Source organism: Perognathus longimembris, chromosome 24 (genome assembly GCF_023159225.1).
Source record: "Perognathus longimembris pacificus isolate PPM17 chromosome 24, ASM2315922v1, whole genome shotgun sequence".
In the NCBI taxonomy this organism is placed as follows: Eukaryota; Metazoa; Chordata; class Mammalia; order Rodentia; family Heteromyidae; genus Perognathus; species Perognathus longimembris.
Window position 1 is genome coordinate 31,049,958 of NC_063184.1, and position 17,056 is coordinate 31,067,013.

At 45.5% G+C, this 17,056-nt stretch overlaps 1 protein-coding gene across 8 annotated transcripts in view; it reads left to right on the top strand.

Moving 5' to 3' along the window:
• The window catches only part of Inpp4b (inositol polyphosphate-4-phosphatase type II B), a 305,059-nt gene that overhangs the window by 234,430 nt on the left and 53,573 nt on the right, over window positions 1-17,056 (top strand). For 7 of the 8 annotated variants that reach the window (XM_048333627.1, XM_048333628.1, XM_048333631.1 and 4 more), the window contains 3 exons: window positions 3,077-3,221; window positions 15,580-15,752; window positions 16,730-16,853. In XM_048333627.1, the coding sequence (XP_048189584.1) occupies window positions 3,077-3,221; window positions 15,580-15,752; window positions 16,730-16,853 (442 nt within the window). The remainder of the gene's footprint in view (window positions 1-3,076; window positions 3,222-15,579; window positions 15,753-16,729; window positions 16,854-17,056) is intronic. The other variant, XM_048333629.1, reaches the window with a different exon arrangement.

A 17,056-nucleotide genomic window follows, 5' to 3' on the forward strand; every position in this document is an offset into this window, starting at 1 on the left:
GTCGGAGCTCCTCCTCACAGACCGAGTAGACTGAAACTGCTCGGGGCCCACTGGTGAGCTACGCCTTTGAGCGGAATTTGAGAAGAGGCGGCCTGGCGTCAGAGGCAGCAAAGGGCGTAGCAATGACCACACGTTTCTCCACTGCTTACTAGGCTACCGTGTGAATGTTTCTGCATGGCTGGGGACCTTGGTCAATGGATATGCCACAATCCAATAAAATGTCTCTGTTGGTGACACACATTGCCACCTGGATGAGTGGACTCCTATCACCTAGCATATCTAGAGAGGAAGAACAACGCATAGGGGTGATGCTCAAACTATCTTTTAAATACCTCAGTGTCCAGTTTCTTCAGAGATGGAGGTGGGAGTAGTTGATATGTCTCTCTATCTGAAAGGCAGCATGAAGCAGTGTTTCCCTGTCTCTCCTGTCCAAAGCCAACCTAGAGAAAGGAATAAAGCTTGATCCCCTTTACCCTTCAGTGGCAGTTCATTCCCAGTACCGCTGGTTAGACAGTTGCTTCATTTTTCCATTTCGTCACCATAAAGATGCCATCTGTGCAGCGAGGAAAGCATATTCATCAAGCGAATCATTTAGTCCATCATTGCGGTTGGGCTGGAAGCTCCTCGCCAAATCCCTGAGTGAGCGATGGCTGTCCCTACAGGTTCCTGACTTTGCTTCTCCACACCTTCTCCTGCAATGGGGAGATTTCGTAGCACTGCTGGCTTAGGGCTCAGAGGCAACTCCGCCTCGTGTCCTCTGACAACAGGCAGAGGAGGATAGCATCCACCCGTGTGATTAGCGTCTCCATTTCCCGTAACCGGGGAAGGGCTTTACATTCTTTGAGGTAAAGATCTGCAGTTAGGGGAAAGATTGTTATGATTATTTGTGGGTTAATAGCCTACTTCACACTCACAATTACAGGGGGAAGGAAGGAAGGCTTGACTCATTGAGGAAAGCCAGTAAGGCCGGGGTCTGCTAAATTGTAATAATTTCCCCAAGGGCTTTCATAGAAATGACAACTCAGGCCTTGGATCTCGCCGCATGGTGGGGTAGGTGTGGCATAAACTGTCACTTCTGCATTTGGATGAGACCCCTGCCCTTTCCCCAGAAGTGAGGACGGTTCCAAGGTCATTGGAAATGTGTCATAGAAAGACCTCAAAATTACCCCTTTTCAACTTGGAATATGCTGCTTTTCTATTTTTTAAAAAAATCCTGTTATTTCCTCAGGTAAACCTTGCAATTGTGTTCAACCCTATGTTTTGTGTGTGTGTGTGTGTGTGTGTGTGTGTGTGTGTGTGTGTGTGTGAGTGTATGTGGTTGGCTGGCTCAGTTGACTTCTTCTGTGCAAGACAAGGAACTGTTTAGAATGTGCTTGCATTGTCCTTTCCTTATCAGACTCTTCATGGTCTTTGTCTGATACCGAACAGAAATTTAAGTTGTCATTCAAGTAATGTGAACTGAACAACACTTTTCTCCACCTAGATTTACCCTTCACCAAGTATATTTATTTGTAAAGTAGTAAAATCAACTTAGGCTACAAAAAGTACACATTTGAGGAAGAAAACTCCAGTGCACTGAGGAAATGCTGTAATTGAGAATTACCTTTATGCCTAGTGATACGCAGAGCACCCAGAATAGCTGTTACCAAGGCGGCACTCTGTGGAACACAGTTCTGTGTCATGCTACAGAGAAATCAGCATACAGTTGCTTGGCTCTTAAGCCTGGAAACAAAGCTACAAGTCACCGCTTTTCACCAAAATTAGGTAGAAAGGTGAGCAAGAAAGGAAACCAAGTATGACAGAATTCCTTCAAGATAACTACATTCAAAATTGTATTTAAAGATGAAGGCATTTGTGTGTATGTGTGTGTGTGTGTGTGTGTGCCCGCCCTGGGGCTTATACTCAGGGCCTGAGCACTGTCCTGCAGTATTGTTTTTGTTTTGTTTTGCTGGAGGGAATAGTTTAGAATCACACAGACTTTCCTGCCTGGACTGGTCACAAACCCCAGCCCTCGGATCTCAGCCTTCTGAGTAGCTGGGATTACAGGCGTGAGCCACCAGCCCCTGGCAGAAGTAAAGGCAATTTTTTTGAGTCCAAGAATTCAGTTTTATGGTTGCGCTAAACACTAAAATGAGTGCTGATCAGAACTGGGAAGATGTGGGATAAAGAGAGCCCCTTTCTGCTAAGACGTACTTTCTAGGAAGCAAATCGCCCTAACTTTTATTATATAGCTGTGGTGTGCACTGATGAGCAGAAGTTCTGAAGCACCGTGTGGCCAGAAACACCTGAGGAGATCACTAGAATTGGAACGTAGACTTTCCCTTGGTGATTCTGACTGACAGGGGAGAAGCCGGGCTTCTGCACATTAATCTCCTAAACCACTCTGTCAGTGGTAACCGAATACCATGCTTTCAAAACTAGGTGGTCAGAACCACAAGAGATTCAACAAAGGCCCATAGCTACCAAGGGTTGGACAAGAGAGGAATGCAGAGCTCATGTGGAAGACAGGAAGGATTTTAGTTTGGGCAGATGAAACCATTCAGGCAATGGCTCCACAGAAGGTGAATATATTCAATACCGGGTGCACTTAAAATGACGAGTATCGAGTACAGGAAATGTTACATCATATGTAGATTACCACAGTTTTAAAGGGCTTTCTTGTTCAAGTGGTAGCTATTCTCTCTCTCTCTCTCTCTGTTATATATATTATGTATAGTCTATTCTCTCTCTATATGTATATATACCTTTGCTTTCTTACTAATATGTTGATAAGGAAAACAGTTCTGTATAATTTGTACTTAATTATAGATTAATATATATTGTTCATGTATAAATATTCTCTTGCAGTTTGTCATTTTTCTATGATTGGGAAAAAGTAAAGGTACCAACTAAAAGTCTTGTGAAAACCATCCCTGACTTGCTCAAGATCAAAGCAAGGCCTTGCCTGTCCGTAATCTGAGCAAACGGCCCTCGGCCCTTCCTTCTCCCGCTCGGTCCGCACCTGCTCCTGGGCGTGCGGTGTTGGCTTCGTGGAATTGCTGTGAGGATACAGAGTGAGACTGGTGCTTTCTTCCAGGACAGGGTGTGGGCCAACGTGGGGAAGAGCCTGAACTGCGTGATTGCCATGGTAGACAAGCTGATCGAGAGGGACGGAGGCGGTGGAGGCCAAGACGGACAAGAGGAGCCTGAGCGAGCGGATGCCCTCCCCCCTCCCCCACGGGGTAAGGAATCCCGAGCCCCCATCCTTGACCCAGGAAACACAATGACAAAGTCATGGTCAAATGGGGTAGCGCCAGAGGAGTCAGGTGGGCTGGAGGGCAGGGAGCCCGGCGGCCTTTACGCGTTAGGCTCTGTGTCAGGTTGCATCGGGACTGTGCTTTTAGAACCACTTTCATTCCTCAGGAACATGAAAATCATCTTGGCAGAAGGCAGTGCTTCCTTTCAAAGGGCCCCATACCATTGGATCTACTTTTGATACATTGTCCCAGAATGTTATTAGGAAGACAAAACAAGTTGAGTTCTGGTGGCTCAAGCCCGTGGTCCTCCCGACTCAGGAGGCTGAGGCTTGGAGGATCTTGGTTTGTAGCCAGGACAGGAGAGTCTGAGACCCTCCAGCCGCAACTAAGCAGCAAGCAGTGCTTGACTTCAGCAACAAAGCTGAGCAAAGGGTCCTGAGTTCAAGCTAAGCACCAGCACATTTGCATGCGTGTGTGAGTGCACGCACGCACACGCGCGCACACACACACACAGGACAAAACAAACACCTGTCCTTAAATCTTAGAAACATTCAGGAATATCAGGTGACAGTATCTTTCAGAGCACACAATAGGATAGGAAGCTTTGTGCTTTGGGGGAGAACTTTGTATGAATTTTTCCCTCCCAAAATGTATAAGAAGGTTTGATTCTGAGAACTCTGTGCATTATTCGGAAAGCATAGCATTCCAGTAGATTTTCATACACATAAATGTGCACTTGTGTGCATGTACGTGTGAATAAATGTATATCTATAGGTAAAGAGACAGACACAGCTAGACTATAGATAGATAGACAGATACAGAGGCACAGGTAGGTACTTTCAAGTGTTTGTCATAATATCAGGAAATGCGATGAAATTTGAGCTACAGTAGAATCCCCAGAAGTGGGCTTTTATTTTGTTGCTGTTGTTGACCCGATTAATATTGGCACAAAATTCTCCAAAAACAATGTCGCTTTTTTTTTTTTATGGTCGTAGGCACTTCTATTAGATTTGGCTAGTCTTTTGCTAAGTATCTTCCTTGTGGAGAGAAAAACCACTACTTCTGTACCTTCTAATACCTGTTGTTGTTGTTTTTTAAATTTACTTGAAGAAAATGAGTCATAAGAAAGTATAAATGTTTGTAGAATTAAATATATGCTTTCCCAATTTATTTTCTTGATTTTCTGTTGTGCACATTTTTCATCAGGAGTTTAATCATGTATAATATCCATATTTCTTCTCTGAATTGCAACTGAATCCTTCCTAAATTATACTAGTGTACGATAGCATTCCAAAACTATTGTGTTATTGTAGGTGATCCTTTATACTGACTAATCCATAGGCTCATACCTGACCAGTGTAACTGTATGTGGCCATTTTCTTATTTAATATTATTAGCTTTATTAGCTAATGAATCTAGCATAGGTACATGACTTAGCATGAATCAAAATGAAAGCTCATCATAGCCATGCCATAAAGAAATAGAATGCTTTAATTTCTCATTAATTGAATATGCATTGATATCACCTCTGAGCCAGACACTCTGGAAATGAGGTAAGCAGCGTCAAAATGGAGTTTTCCTCCATTGGTAGACTTTCAAGACTTACTGGTTCTCAGCAGACACAGATTAGTGGGTAATCAGTATGACTACATGTCTATTTACTGTGCCTCAACCTTTACATTGAAGGAAACAAAGTGCTGCAATAGTTATAGGCACAAGATTTTTAGAGTTTGTAGAATTAACGAGTGCTATAGTTAACTCCAGCCCATTACTTTCGAGCTCATCTTATTGACTTTAAATTATCATTTCATTGTCTGTGTTTCATCTATTAGCTATGTTTTTCTGTGGGTTATAAAAATCAAATAGTACTCTTGTCTGAAGCCGTTTCTAACTTAGCAAATGTCAAATAATTCCAACATCAATGTATTTAGTCGCATTTTGTATCCTATGCAGTTGCACACACATCCATGCTTGAAGGCGTCTATTTGTACGTAAAAATTGTTTAACATACATAGATTTTTAAAAATAAATCTGTGCTTACAGATAGCACATATAAACAGATGCTACTGTTTAGCCACAGTGAGGTTGATGTCGTAAATCAAGTAGTTAAAATATTTTGTGTTTGAATAATTTAATATAGGCTTTCTCCTCACAAATGGAAAAGCACTTCCAGTTTCTTTCTTAATATTTGTCAGTAAACCAATGCAGTAGTGGCTTTTTGTTCTAATTAGAATAAAGTCATGTATTTACTTATGCTAAAGCCCAAGCCATTTCTGATAAGGCCATGAGATATACAGTCAACTGTCTCAAATTTATCTGTCTCTAAATATATTTGTTAGTGAAAGTGATCATTTAGAAAGCTTATAAGGTGAAACAAACAGCTTTATTATCAGTTTTCTTATTTCAACTAGACATAACCATTTTATAGACTTCCAATTTTCATATAGCCATACTCATTCATACATATATTAGAATCAAAGGGAAAAACACCTTATAAATACAGATGAATGGTTTTTTATATCGTGTATATGAATATTTCCTCATAAACATTTCCTGGAAATGAGATTTTTAATGACTGTAACCTAATTGAGCAGAAGGGAAATCACTCTTTCAGATTTCTTATTATTATAGAAAAGTTGTAACTGGCATGTTACTATCACGGAACATCTGAGTCTCCAACTACATTTCAGACATTCTCCTTTAAGTTCAGTTGCTGAGAGTAAGATTACTTTGTAAGGAAAGAACCTATCACTTTACTCCCATGTGCGCCTTGATGCAATGATTCATTTCTATTCATGTGACTTGGTGAATACTCACTCTGTTCTGTGTTTCCCAATCCAGTTCTATCATTACTAGTTTCAGCTGCAAGTCGCAATGGATCTGGTAATGGACAGTTTTGGTGTCTGTGTTTTTCTGCCAGGACTCCTCCTCCTCCCACTGTACAGTTCCTTGCTTCAGTCTTCCTGCTTCCCTTTTTCACTCTTTTCTCCATATTTTACCCATTGGCACCACAAAAAAATGCTCTGAACTCATTGCTTCCTCTCCACCCCCCCGCCGCCCCCCCCCCCCCCCCGGTTAGGAGGCTCAGCCAGTTTCCAGTGGGGTGAGGGGATCTCGGTTGCTTTTATTGGAGAATTGCATTTAGATCCCAGCACTTGGGATGTAGACATGTGGTCACAGTTCTTTGCCAGAATAGGTCCTGTAACTACTCAAATTTGATCAGCTATGTGTAGAGCCTGGTTTGGTTTTACATTTTCTCTGGTATTCTTTATAAATTTAATTTTACTATAAAGGTGATATACAGATGTTATTCCCATTCCTTTCTCCATATCAGATAAACATATATATATATATATATATATATATATATATGATACAGAATTTCAGAATCAAAAACAGTGACAACAGGAGGTAAATCAAAGGAAAAATAATGAAAGGATAAAGAAGTAACTTCACACAGTGCATTAAACAAAAGAACAAAACTCTTGTTTCCGTATCTTAGAGTTCATTTCTTTTTTTTTTTTTTTTTTTGGCCAGTCCTGGGCCTTGGACTCAGGGCCTGAGCACTGTCCCTGGCTTCTTCCCGCTCAAGGCTAGCATTCTGCCACTTGAGCCACAGCACCGCTACTGGCCGTTTTCTGTATATGTGGTGCTGGGGAATCGAACCTAGGGCCTCGTGTATCCGAGGCAGGCACTCTTGCCACTAGGCTATATCCCCAGCCCTAGAGTTCATTTCTATTAGCATCATTTTATATGGTCATATGTTCATAGCTATTGGGCTATTGTGATCCTCTGCTAGGACTATCCTAGACCTGTCCTAGTTATTACAAATGAGGGAAACCAGGTAGCCTGTGTTTCTTTGGGTCTTGCTTACTTCACTTAATATGTTATGTTTTTTTCCCCCAAGTTTTTCCTTTTCCTTATGAATGGGGTGATGTCATTCTCTCTGATGGAAGCACAGAATTCCATTGTGTATATGTACCACATTTTCCTGATCCATTCAAATACTGAGGGCATCTGGGTTGGTTCCGTTATCTTTGCCATGGTAAATGATGCTGCAAGGAACACAGTTGTGCTGGTAGCTTTGGTGTGGCCTTGCATGTGATCATATGTTGCCCTGGTATTTTAATGAAATGCTTCTCAGAGCTGCCTACTTCATTCATTTGCTAAACTTTCTCTTCACTTTGAAGTTCTCGCATTCTTTTACTTTGCCTCCTTCTTTGTGTGGGATGTCATTATGTCTTCTGCTCCCTCATCCCCACTCACGCTTTGCTCCCAGACAGTGAACTCTGGAAAACTCACCTCGTTGCTTTTTCCTATGAAGCCTTCATAGAGTGTGCCCTTTTCCACCTTCCACAGATGCAGACTTTACACAGGCTGGAGCCCCTTCCCTGAGCTGGGACCAGTGTTGCTCTGCGCCTGAGACTCTGAGCTCTGGGTTGAAAGCTCTGAGCCACTGATATCTTGAAATTCCTAATAACACTATAATTTGTCTTTGTGTAGTACAGATCACAGTGTAATAGTCAAGTCCAGAAAGAAAATGCCACTCACATGCAGTTCCAGCTCATGAATTGGTTTGTCCCATTGCCTCCGCCTTATCCCAGCTGGCAATCACGTTCTGTGATGACTGCAGAAGAGCCTGGGGTGGATGCATCAGGGTCCTCGGACTCGGGCCGGGTGCCTTGGAGGCTTTGAACTCTTAGTGTCACACTCAAGGGAGCGTGACTTGAAAGGGGCAGCCGAAACTTTCAGCAGCAGTGGCACTGCTGAGGAAGAATAAAAAGAACGTGTTTGCTGCTTTTTGAATTAGCCTCACTGCCCCTCCTCCGTGCCTCAAGTTATGTCATCCCTCCTGCAGGGCTTGAAAGCACAGAGGCCACGGGCACGGGGCACCATGTTAAGAACGAGTCCAGGAAGTGGAGGAACATTACATCAGCTCAGAAGATCTCAATTGTTTTAAAGATGAAACATTGGTGGGTTTTTGTTTCTTTTTTGTTTTGTTTTGTTTTTTGCCAGTCCTGGGCTTGAACTCAGGGCCTGAGCACTGTCCCTGGCTTCTTTTTTGCTCAAGGCTAGCACCCTGCCACTTGAGCCACAGCGCTACTTCTGGCTGTTTTCTGTCTATGTGGTGCTGAGGAATCAAGCCCAGGGCTTCATGTATGTGAGGCAAGCACTCTACCATTAGGCCATATCCCAGCCCAGAAACATTGTTAAGATGCGATGAGCGCTAAAGAAAATGTGCTTGCAGGCCAAAATAAGAATCTCCTTTCTTCTTTTTTTTTTTTTTTTTTTGGCCAGTCCTGGGGCTTGGACTCAGGGCCGGAGCACTGTCCCTGGCTTCTTCTTGCTCAAGGCTAGCGCTCTGCCACTTGAGCCACAGCGCCACTTCTGGCCATTTTCTGTATATGTGGTGCTGGGGAATCGAACCCAGGGCCTCATGTATACGAGGCAAGCACTCTTGCCACTAGGCCATATCCCCAGCCCCAAGAATCTCCTTTCTTTTAAACACCAGAACCATTGCTTTCTCACAAATGTTCTTTTTAAATTGTTCTCTCATCTACCAGACTGGATTCTGGGGCAAAATATACCCAGTTTTGAAGTTTGATTTGGAGTCTCCAGAGCATAATTCATGGCAAATAGGAGAGGCTCAAAGTTGTGGAATAAAGACCTATCATCCTGATCTAAGATTTCAGCTCACGAGAAATGCTTAAACCATTTGATGTGATTTTAATGACTATCTACAGCATATGTGCGTGTTTATGCTTGTATGCAAGAAAGATGCTAATAGTTTCCAAACTTATCCTGAATATGACATAATTATTTCAGTGGTATATTATTTATATTATTGTAGCTATATATTACATAATATAACACAGTATTTCAGGTATATAATATATAGGTTATAATATATAATATGTAATATATACATTATTTCATATATACATATATATATAGATATATAGTCTGTTCTATTTTATAAAATATGAAGATATAAGCACAAAGCATAGGTCAGGGACTTGTCTCAAAAGCTGGTAGTGGGTGGGTGGAAAGTTGTAAGATTCTGAGATTCTTTGCCTGTTTGCGAGTGATTTCAGCATTCTGATGGGCTGGATGGGAGAATTTAGAAAAGGAGTCAAGAATGGCTGAAACTGGGCTGGGGATATGGCCTAGTGGCAAGAGTGCTTGCCTTGTATACATGAGGCCCTGGGTTCAATTCCCCAGCACCACATATACAGAAAATGGCCAGAAGGGGCGCTGTGGCTCAGTTGGCAGAGTGCTAGCCTTGAGCAAAAGGAAGCCAGGGACAGTGCTCAGGCCCTGAGTCCAAGCCCCAGGACTGGCCAAAAAAAAAAGAATGGCTGAAACTATTTAGGCTACAGTAACTGGAGGAGTGGAAAACCCCATGTTGATTGGAGAAGACTGTGCATAGAGCAGGTCCCGTGAGGGAGAATGTCAGGCTGCAACCAGAACAGGTTGCGTTGGACATGAACACATCTATTATGCACTTTGATGTCAGAATCCAGGTTTCTAGACGAGTTCAAGTTAAAGATATTCATATGGGAAATTTTTGCAAATCGTACTTGATGAAAAACAGGAGACTGAACAATATTGGAAACATGATCTATAGATTTTACTCAGAGCCATCTTCCTAGTTGAGAGGGCAGCTAGAAGTCGAGGCACTAACAAGTTTCAATAGGGTGAGGTCAGAGGAACTCCAGCAGAACACGATATCCTGAAAGCCATTGGAGGCAGGCCAGGCGCAATGTTGCTCCAAGGTGACCTTGGACTTAGCCTAGTGGAAGGCTCAAGTGCCAAGAGTGGCTTTATTAGAGTAGGTGCAGTGCAGCCGATGAAGAAAAGGAGCTGGAAGCTTTTGGGAAATGTCAAGGCAGAGTTGTGGGTGGAAGTAGAGGCAAGGCAGGGTTATTTTCTTAAGAGACAAGCTGCAGAGCAGGAGCAAGTTTGCTCATGGGAATGAGCAAATATTGATGGTGTGGGAGGAGGGGACACGGTGCGGGAGTGGAGCGCAGAGAAGCTCTCCCGAGGTGAAGACCGTCTATCACCTGGGGCGAGGGAGAAGGAAGGGCAAAGACAGCAAGTGGGTGGGAGTGGGCAGGTGCAGAGCAGCAAGAAGAGATGACATGATTTCGATTGTTTTCTTGTGGAAGCATCCTTTTATGAATTGCTTGATAGGGGCTAAACACTGCTTGGAGATTCTGTCCTGCATTAACTCATTGGATACACACAGGGCTTTACCGTAGACAGAAAAGTCGGCTTGAGATGATGCTCTGTGCGTGTCCCGGGCCCGGGGACCCGTCTCGCCCTGGCAGCCTGGCAGAGCTGGCCCTCCTTCAGCCTGTGATGTGGGCCTCTTTGCTCACCAGGAGAAATCTTGCACCACATTCCACAGTATTCCTTTTACGCGCTCATTATTTAAACAAAATAATAACTGTTACAAATATTTTTATTGTCTTTAGGCAATTGCACACGAGTTGCCGTTCAACAAAGCAGTTCGTGAATACCGTGTATCTCAGTGTCCCCCCTTCCAATACCCTCACCCACTCCCCAACCCCCCCTCACTTTTCTTCACCTTGTAGGATGTACTGTGAATTCTTGCTATTGCCACTGAACAAGGCAGCTTGTGTATACAACGCGTCTTGATCTGTGTTACCCACTCCTGACCCCCAGTCCATCCCCGATTTCCCTTAATTCTGTGGTACATACAACAAATTCTTGACTACTTTCTCATCAGCCACAGATGTGTGACGCTTCATGTACATTTCTCCTCTATAGAATACAATTGTGATAACATCATGAAAATCAGCCCCGAAAGAGTCTCTTCAAGTGTACTATGGAACTGCAGGTGGAAATTCAAGTCGATAATTACAGTTGATCGAATGGCTTTGATTTCTCTCAATGAGGGCGATGCCTACCCCCACAAAGAAACCAGAGTACACAAAGTAAGGGGGCTTCGTGCTACCAGGGACTTGCACACACAGGATTACTGACGCGATGGCCTGAGAAATGGAGTGTGTACACTGGGTTTGGTTGCTTGCCTCCCCTTTTACCACCTGTATGTCAAATCAATACACACGAGGCTGTATTGTATTTATAGAAAGAAAAAGCAAAAGAGCATACTCCATTCCATGGGATCTGAATATTACAGAAACCTATCACGCTTACCTTATTCACTCGAGAGTCGAGCGTAGCAAACCTTCCCCCCTCTGGCTGCCCGCCTGATGCAGTCGGTACTTTGTCCATTCCCTGTCTCTTCCCAGGCTTAGACGAGATGCAATATTAAAATGACAAGAACTATGTATGTGGACATACTGGTGATTTCAGGTAGCTGAATGGCCCAGGACCCATGGAGTTTATTGTTAGATACCCAGCTTGTTTATAGCCCAGAGTCCTGAGGTTATGCAGTTTGTTTATGGCCAAAAGACACAATAAATCCAATGAGTATGAATCTGTGACTCCTGCTAGTTCTGCAGAACCCGAATTCAAAACTTCCACGCACCAACACATAGAGGGCCCGCTTGATTCATGAATGCAGCTTCCTGGAAACTGTCCTAACAGAATATACTGGAGGCTTTCGACTTCGTGTTCTGAAATGAGAAGTTTAGGCTATCAGGTGATGCATTTCCTTTGCTATTTTTCTAAAAGCAAGGTTGGAAAGCTTTATGATACTGTGTGCTTGGCCTGGCAGGATTTAAACAAACAAGGGTCTCCTGACAGGAGAAAAGGTTGCCTTGGTTTTTCCCATAGCAGTTTGTCTTGGGCTGGCTGGGGCCTGCTCATTTCTAATCTGGGAGGTACCAGGGAGGTCACTTGCCGCAGTGAGCACGAATGTGGTTATATTTTAAGGTACAGCTTTGTCCTTTGTGCAGATATCCTCATTCTCCCTAAGGTGCAGAGGAAGGGACATGATGGGAGTTATCACAGGCCTCGCTTCCATTTGCCCAGTGTGATATGCCTTGCATTGAGATCTTGCTCATATGTTCTCCGCACCTTCCAGCTGGTCCTCACCCCCAATGCCCTCCATTTCCGGTTGCCCCTATGGCAACCACCACACTTGTGTCTATGTTGTCCCCCCTACACCAAAGCTGCCTGCTGCAGACTTCACTGTGACAAAACACCTGAGAAGATGGCTGGGAATGAGGAGTACTCCCTGCCGGCTCAGGGTTGCAGAGGTTTCAGCCCATCCTTTGGAGGAGAGGAAGCCCTGAATCCTAGGCTAGGAAGCCGGGGGCCAGAATGCCTGGGTCCGCCAGCCTTTTTCTTTAATTCCATCTCCTTCCAGTTTCCAGGGCAGGTATATGACACTCATCCGAAGAAGTTTACTTATAAAGTATGCGCAGACGCTTGGTCTTGGCTGAGCCTTCCACACGCGGGCTGTTGAGCTTTGTAGTGATGTCCACTTTGTAAAATCGAGCCTCAAAGACAGGGAGCCCCAGGGACAGATCTGGATGGATGCCAGACACAAGCTCTTCAAGGTCAAGGATATGTCTACGAGCAGGGCTAGCTATCAGGCCCCTCCACAGCGCCCCCTCCTGGGCTTGTTGCCATTGTCCGTGCTCTCTGGGGTTTGGTCTGTTGCTCTTCAGATCTTCGGTGAAGATTTTGTCACTCTGCTCGAAGGTCACTCTGATCTTCGGGCTTCTAGAACTTGTAGGCAAATCCTCTGAGCTGAATCCATTTTCTCTCTCATCTCTCTCCTCATAAAGTTTAATGAGTGCTGTCCTTTGCGCTCCTGTTTTCTTAGTCTGACAAATGGTGATAACAAAAAATAACAATGGCTACGTATTTCTGTGAAGTTGGTTGTTTTAAATGAGGAAAAGAAGATGGAACACCTGAGCGGAAAATGGCTCAGGAACGGGAATGAAGGCATTAGGCCCTGCCACAGCTGGTTGATACTGGGCTCTTTTATTTTCCTCCTGAGGAACATTAAGAGTCATTGTCTCCGAGGACGCGGACATCCTGTACAGGAAATAGATGGTGGAGGGGGCGAGGAGGGCACCCAGCAGTCATTCTTTGAATCCTTCCTCGCTTCACTTGACTACATTAGAGACAAGAGTCCAAGGCTGGAAAGCAGGGCTCCGCCTGGCTCGCGGCCAGCTCCCTCCACCGAGCCGAGGCAAAGCTCGCCTGAGCCTCCTGCGTTTCATGTCTGCCTGCGGAAACACTCCGCTTGTTGGGCTCCGGGTTAAGGAGTCTCAGCAAGGTTTTTATACAGACACTGACACATTCCCTCCATATTTCCCCGTCACAGAAAGATGCCCAGAGGAGACGGCCGCACAAGGGCCTGTGACACCCCCTGAGCTGTGTGAGACATCGGGGGGCAGGAATGATGTCCTGTGTGGGCCTCCAGGTGCCCAGGTGCCCGGAGACTGTATGTGTGCGTGTGTGTGTGTGTGTGTGTGTATGCGTGTGCACATGCGCGCATGTGTGCTCACGAACATGCCACGTGCATAAAAGTTAGGCAGAAGTTCAATTAACTAAGAAGCATGGATGTGTGTGGGCATCGGGGCTTCTTAGGATGACGAGACGATGCAGGGTCCGTGCGTCTTCCTCCTCACCGTGACGTGGCTTGATTTGCGGGCCATGGAAATGGGGGAGACTGCGAAGACACAAATCTAAGGGGAAAGTAACGCCAGGCCTATCATTGTCAAAACGGGAGCTCGATCCCTTCACCCCAAACACAGTTCTAAAGAGAAATCTGAAGCGGGGCCTGTTCCCCCGTGAGAAGGCTCTGGAATGTTCACAGCTTATCGTGAGTACTTCAGAAATCCAGGCAGACATGCGGGAGCTACTCTTGCCCAAAAGGAAATCCTGCCCTTGCTGATGCACGTTTCGTTTACTTGCCGAGCTTTGTTGTGGTTTTCTAGAAAACGTGTTTTCATTGGCGTTTCCATGTTTGCTCTTCTGTAGGGGATGTGCTATCTTGAAGACATTTTACCTTGCCTGCTCATTGGTAATTCTCAGTATCGACGTTTTCCTAAATCCTTACTTTCCTTAAATCTTTGCCATGCAAAGTACATGTAATTCTACTAAATAGAATCATTCTAACTATCTAGCATTGATTCCTAAGATTAGAAGAACAGTACAGCTATTTTTATTCCACATTTCCAGCTCTATTCTAGCAGGACTAGAAATCAGCTCCTCTCTCTCTCTCTCTCTTTTCTCTCCTCCTTCTCCCCTCTCCCTCTCTCCTCTCTCCGTCTCTTATCTGATTATAGTCTAACAATAGATTTAGACGTGAATAGAGATACCTTTCTGATTCTCATACTGAAATATGTGAAGCTTCTTCTGTTAAAGACCTTCAAGCAATATTAAGTGATATTTAAATCGAATTGCACCTAATCTTTCAAGGAAATAAAAAAAGTAGACACATCTAAGTGAACTTTCTGCTTCCTAAGTAGAGAGAGAAAATTCCACTCACAAGCAAGTTATTTCCCTCCTGTCACAGGACAATATGGTGCTAGGTGCTGAAACAGTAGATTTCAAAATACAAAATTAAGAAAGAAAAAAAAAAAGTGAGCCTTATTTGAATGACTGACAGACTTGCTGTACTTCAGCCTGATGAGAGGGCGCCCCCTGCTGTACGAAAGCTTCATGACAGGACTGGGAATTCTTCCATGGAAACTGGCTTGCAGTCTGTTGCTGCTTAACATCTATACCTGCATCTTCTTACTGGAATCTCTCTCTCTCTCTCTCTCTCTCTCTGTCTTTCTCTCTGTGTGTGTGTGTGTTTGTCTGCTCATTCATGTGAAGTAAATTAAGAGTGAAAGAATGGAGGAGGAAAAAATAATGCAAATATGAAAAATATCTTAGACGCATACGACATTCCTTGTGGGTGTCTGCTGACGTAGGAAGTAAACGATGCCTGGACACGCCAGGGTGTGAGGGGCCGCCGAGGACAGCGGCAAACGCGGGGGGAGGCAGTCAAGGGGGAAAACGGGGGTTCAATGGGCTATTTCTGTAGCAGAAGGAATTTAACAGCCACGTTTCTGAGCGAACTGGGAAAGGATTGCAGAGAACGATCCAGGTGGCATCTTCTCCTATGACGCCGGTAGTGCCCAGGTTCGAGGTGAATGGAGGGGGGAAAGTGGTCTGCTGGGAAGGTTTAGGTGATATGGTGGCGGGGGGTGGGGGGAGAATCCAGTGTAGGGCCCAGAGCGGCCTAGGGGACACCCAGAGGTCACGTTCTTCTCCGGACGGAAGGATCTCCCATGGAACCTTCGTGAATGTGCCTGGGAGGCGTGCCTTCCCTGAGCCCAGGCAGCTAGCTGGCCCTGTGTCGGGGACTGTCCCTTCATCTGTCCCGCTCTTCTTGTGTTCCCAGAAGACTGGTGCGCCCAGTTGCAGCCCCTCATCCTGGCCCTGAAGGACTGCATGGGCGAGGTGGTGACCCGGGCCAAGCAGTCGCTGACGTTCGTGCTGCTGCAGGAGCTCGCCTACAGCCTGCCCCAGTGCCTGGTGCTCACCCTGCGCAGGGACGTCGTCTTCAGCCAGGCAGTAGGTGCCCGTGGCCCCCGGGCTTCCAACCGCTGGGGATCCTTAGCGCCGCCGCCTGTCCGTGTGGTCAGCACGGCCTGCGAGCTGGTCGTGCTCACTCGGCAGTCGAGTAGCGCACGGACACGGGGGACGGCCTAGCAAGGGATCCGTTCTGAACGCAGAGGACCCGGTGTCCCCGGCCGAGGGGATCACTTGTAATCTTTCCTTTCTTCATCTCCCTCGATGAACCCCAGGGCCCGGTTGCACAATGAGTCCTACTCGTATTTATCGAGTAAGACTTGAGAACCAGAAGGCGAGGTTGTGAGAAGTGGCGGGACCCTCTTCTTTGCCTGCAACCCCCCCCCCCACACACACACACACACTTGCTCTTCCCAGGGCTGTGCGTGGCTTGCTTTGCCCGCCCCCTCCCCGCCCCCCGCTGCATCTGCCCCTCTGGCTGAGCTCTGCAGGCAGAGCCCTGGGGGTGAAGGAGAGAGGCCGCCTCCGCTTCCCAATGCTGCACAGGAAGGGGGGATTTTCACCACACTGGCTTGTGGAAGGTCCAGGGCCAATGGACCAAGGGCCAGGTACTGTCTTCCCTTTGCTGTGCCCTTTGAGTGACCCCCGGGGCAAATGATGATAAGGATTCGGAACCACTAAACACACCTCGATGCTTCCACTATTAGAAATGGTAATTATAAGATTTCAAGACCATGAGCCCAAGACCCCTGCACGTAACCTCCCTGCAATACTGACTTTCCGGGCCTTTTAGACACAGCCTTGCTAGATGAAAGAATATCCGCTTTCTTGAGTCCGCCTGTACAAGCTACAATGGCTTTGTGACGCACCTCTGAGATTATTTTTAGTGGAGTTGGGGATGTCTCAAAGGTCTATGAGTAACTCAGAAGTTGAGCCCACAAATTCACATGTATTATCCCAGTCAGTTTCATCGGTGATTTTTCTTTTTGTTTGCTTTCTTTCCTGTGTGTTCCATGTAGCTTGCTGGATTAGTTTGTGGCTTTATCATCAAATTATACACCTGTTGGCACGACCCTGACTTCCTGCAGCAGCTTTCCACAGTGGGGCTGGTCGTGCAGTACGAAGGGCTTCTGAGCACGTACAGTGAGTATCGCTTCGCGGCATCTTCACGCCACGTCCCTGAGACAACTGTGCTCTCCAGAAAAGCATCAGAATGAGGCGTTTACCATTGTGCCACAGAGTTTTGCACTCTCTCACCTTGTAACTTGCTTGTGCCTTGTATTCGGTTATGAAAATGAAATTATGCACCATTTCATAGCAACCATCTGGCTTTGGATTAAATATAT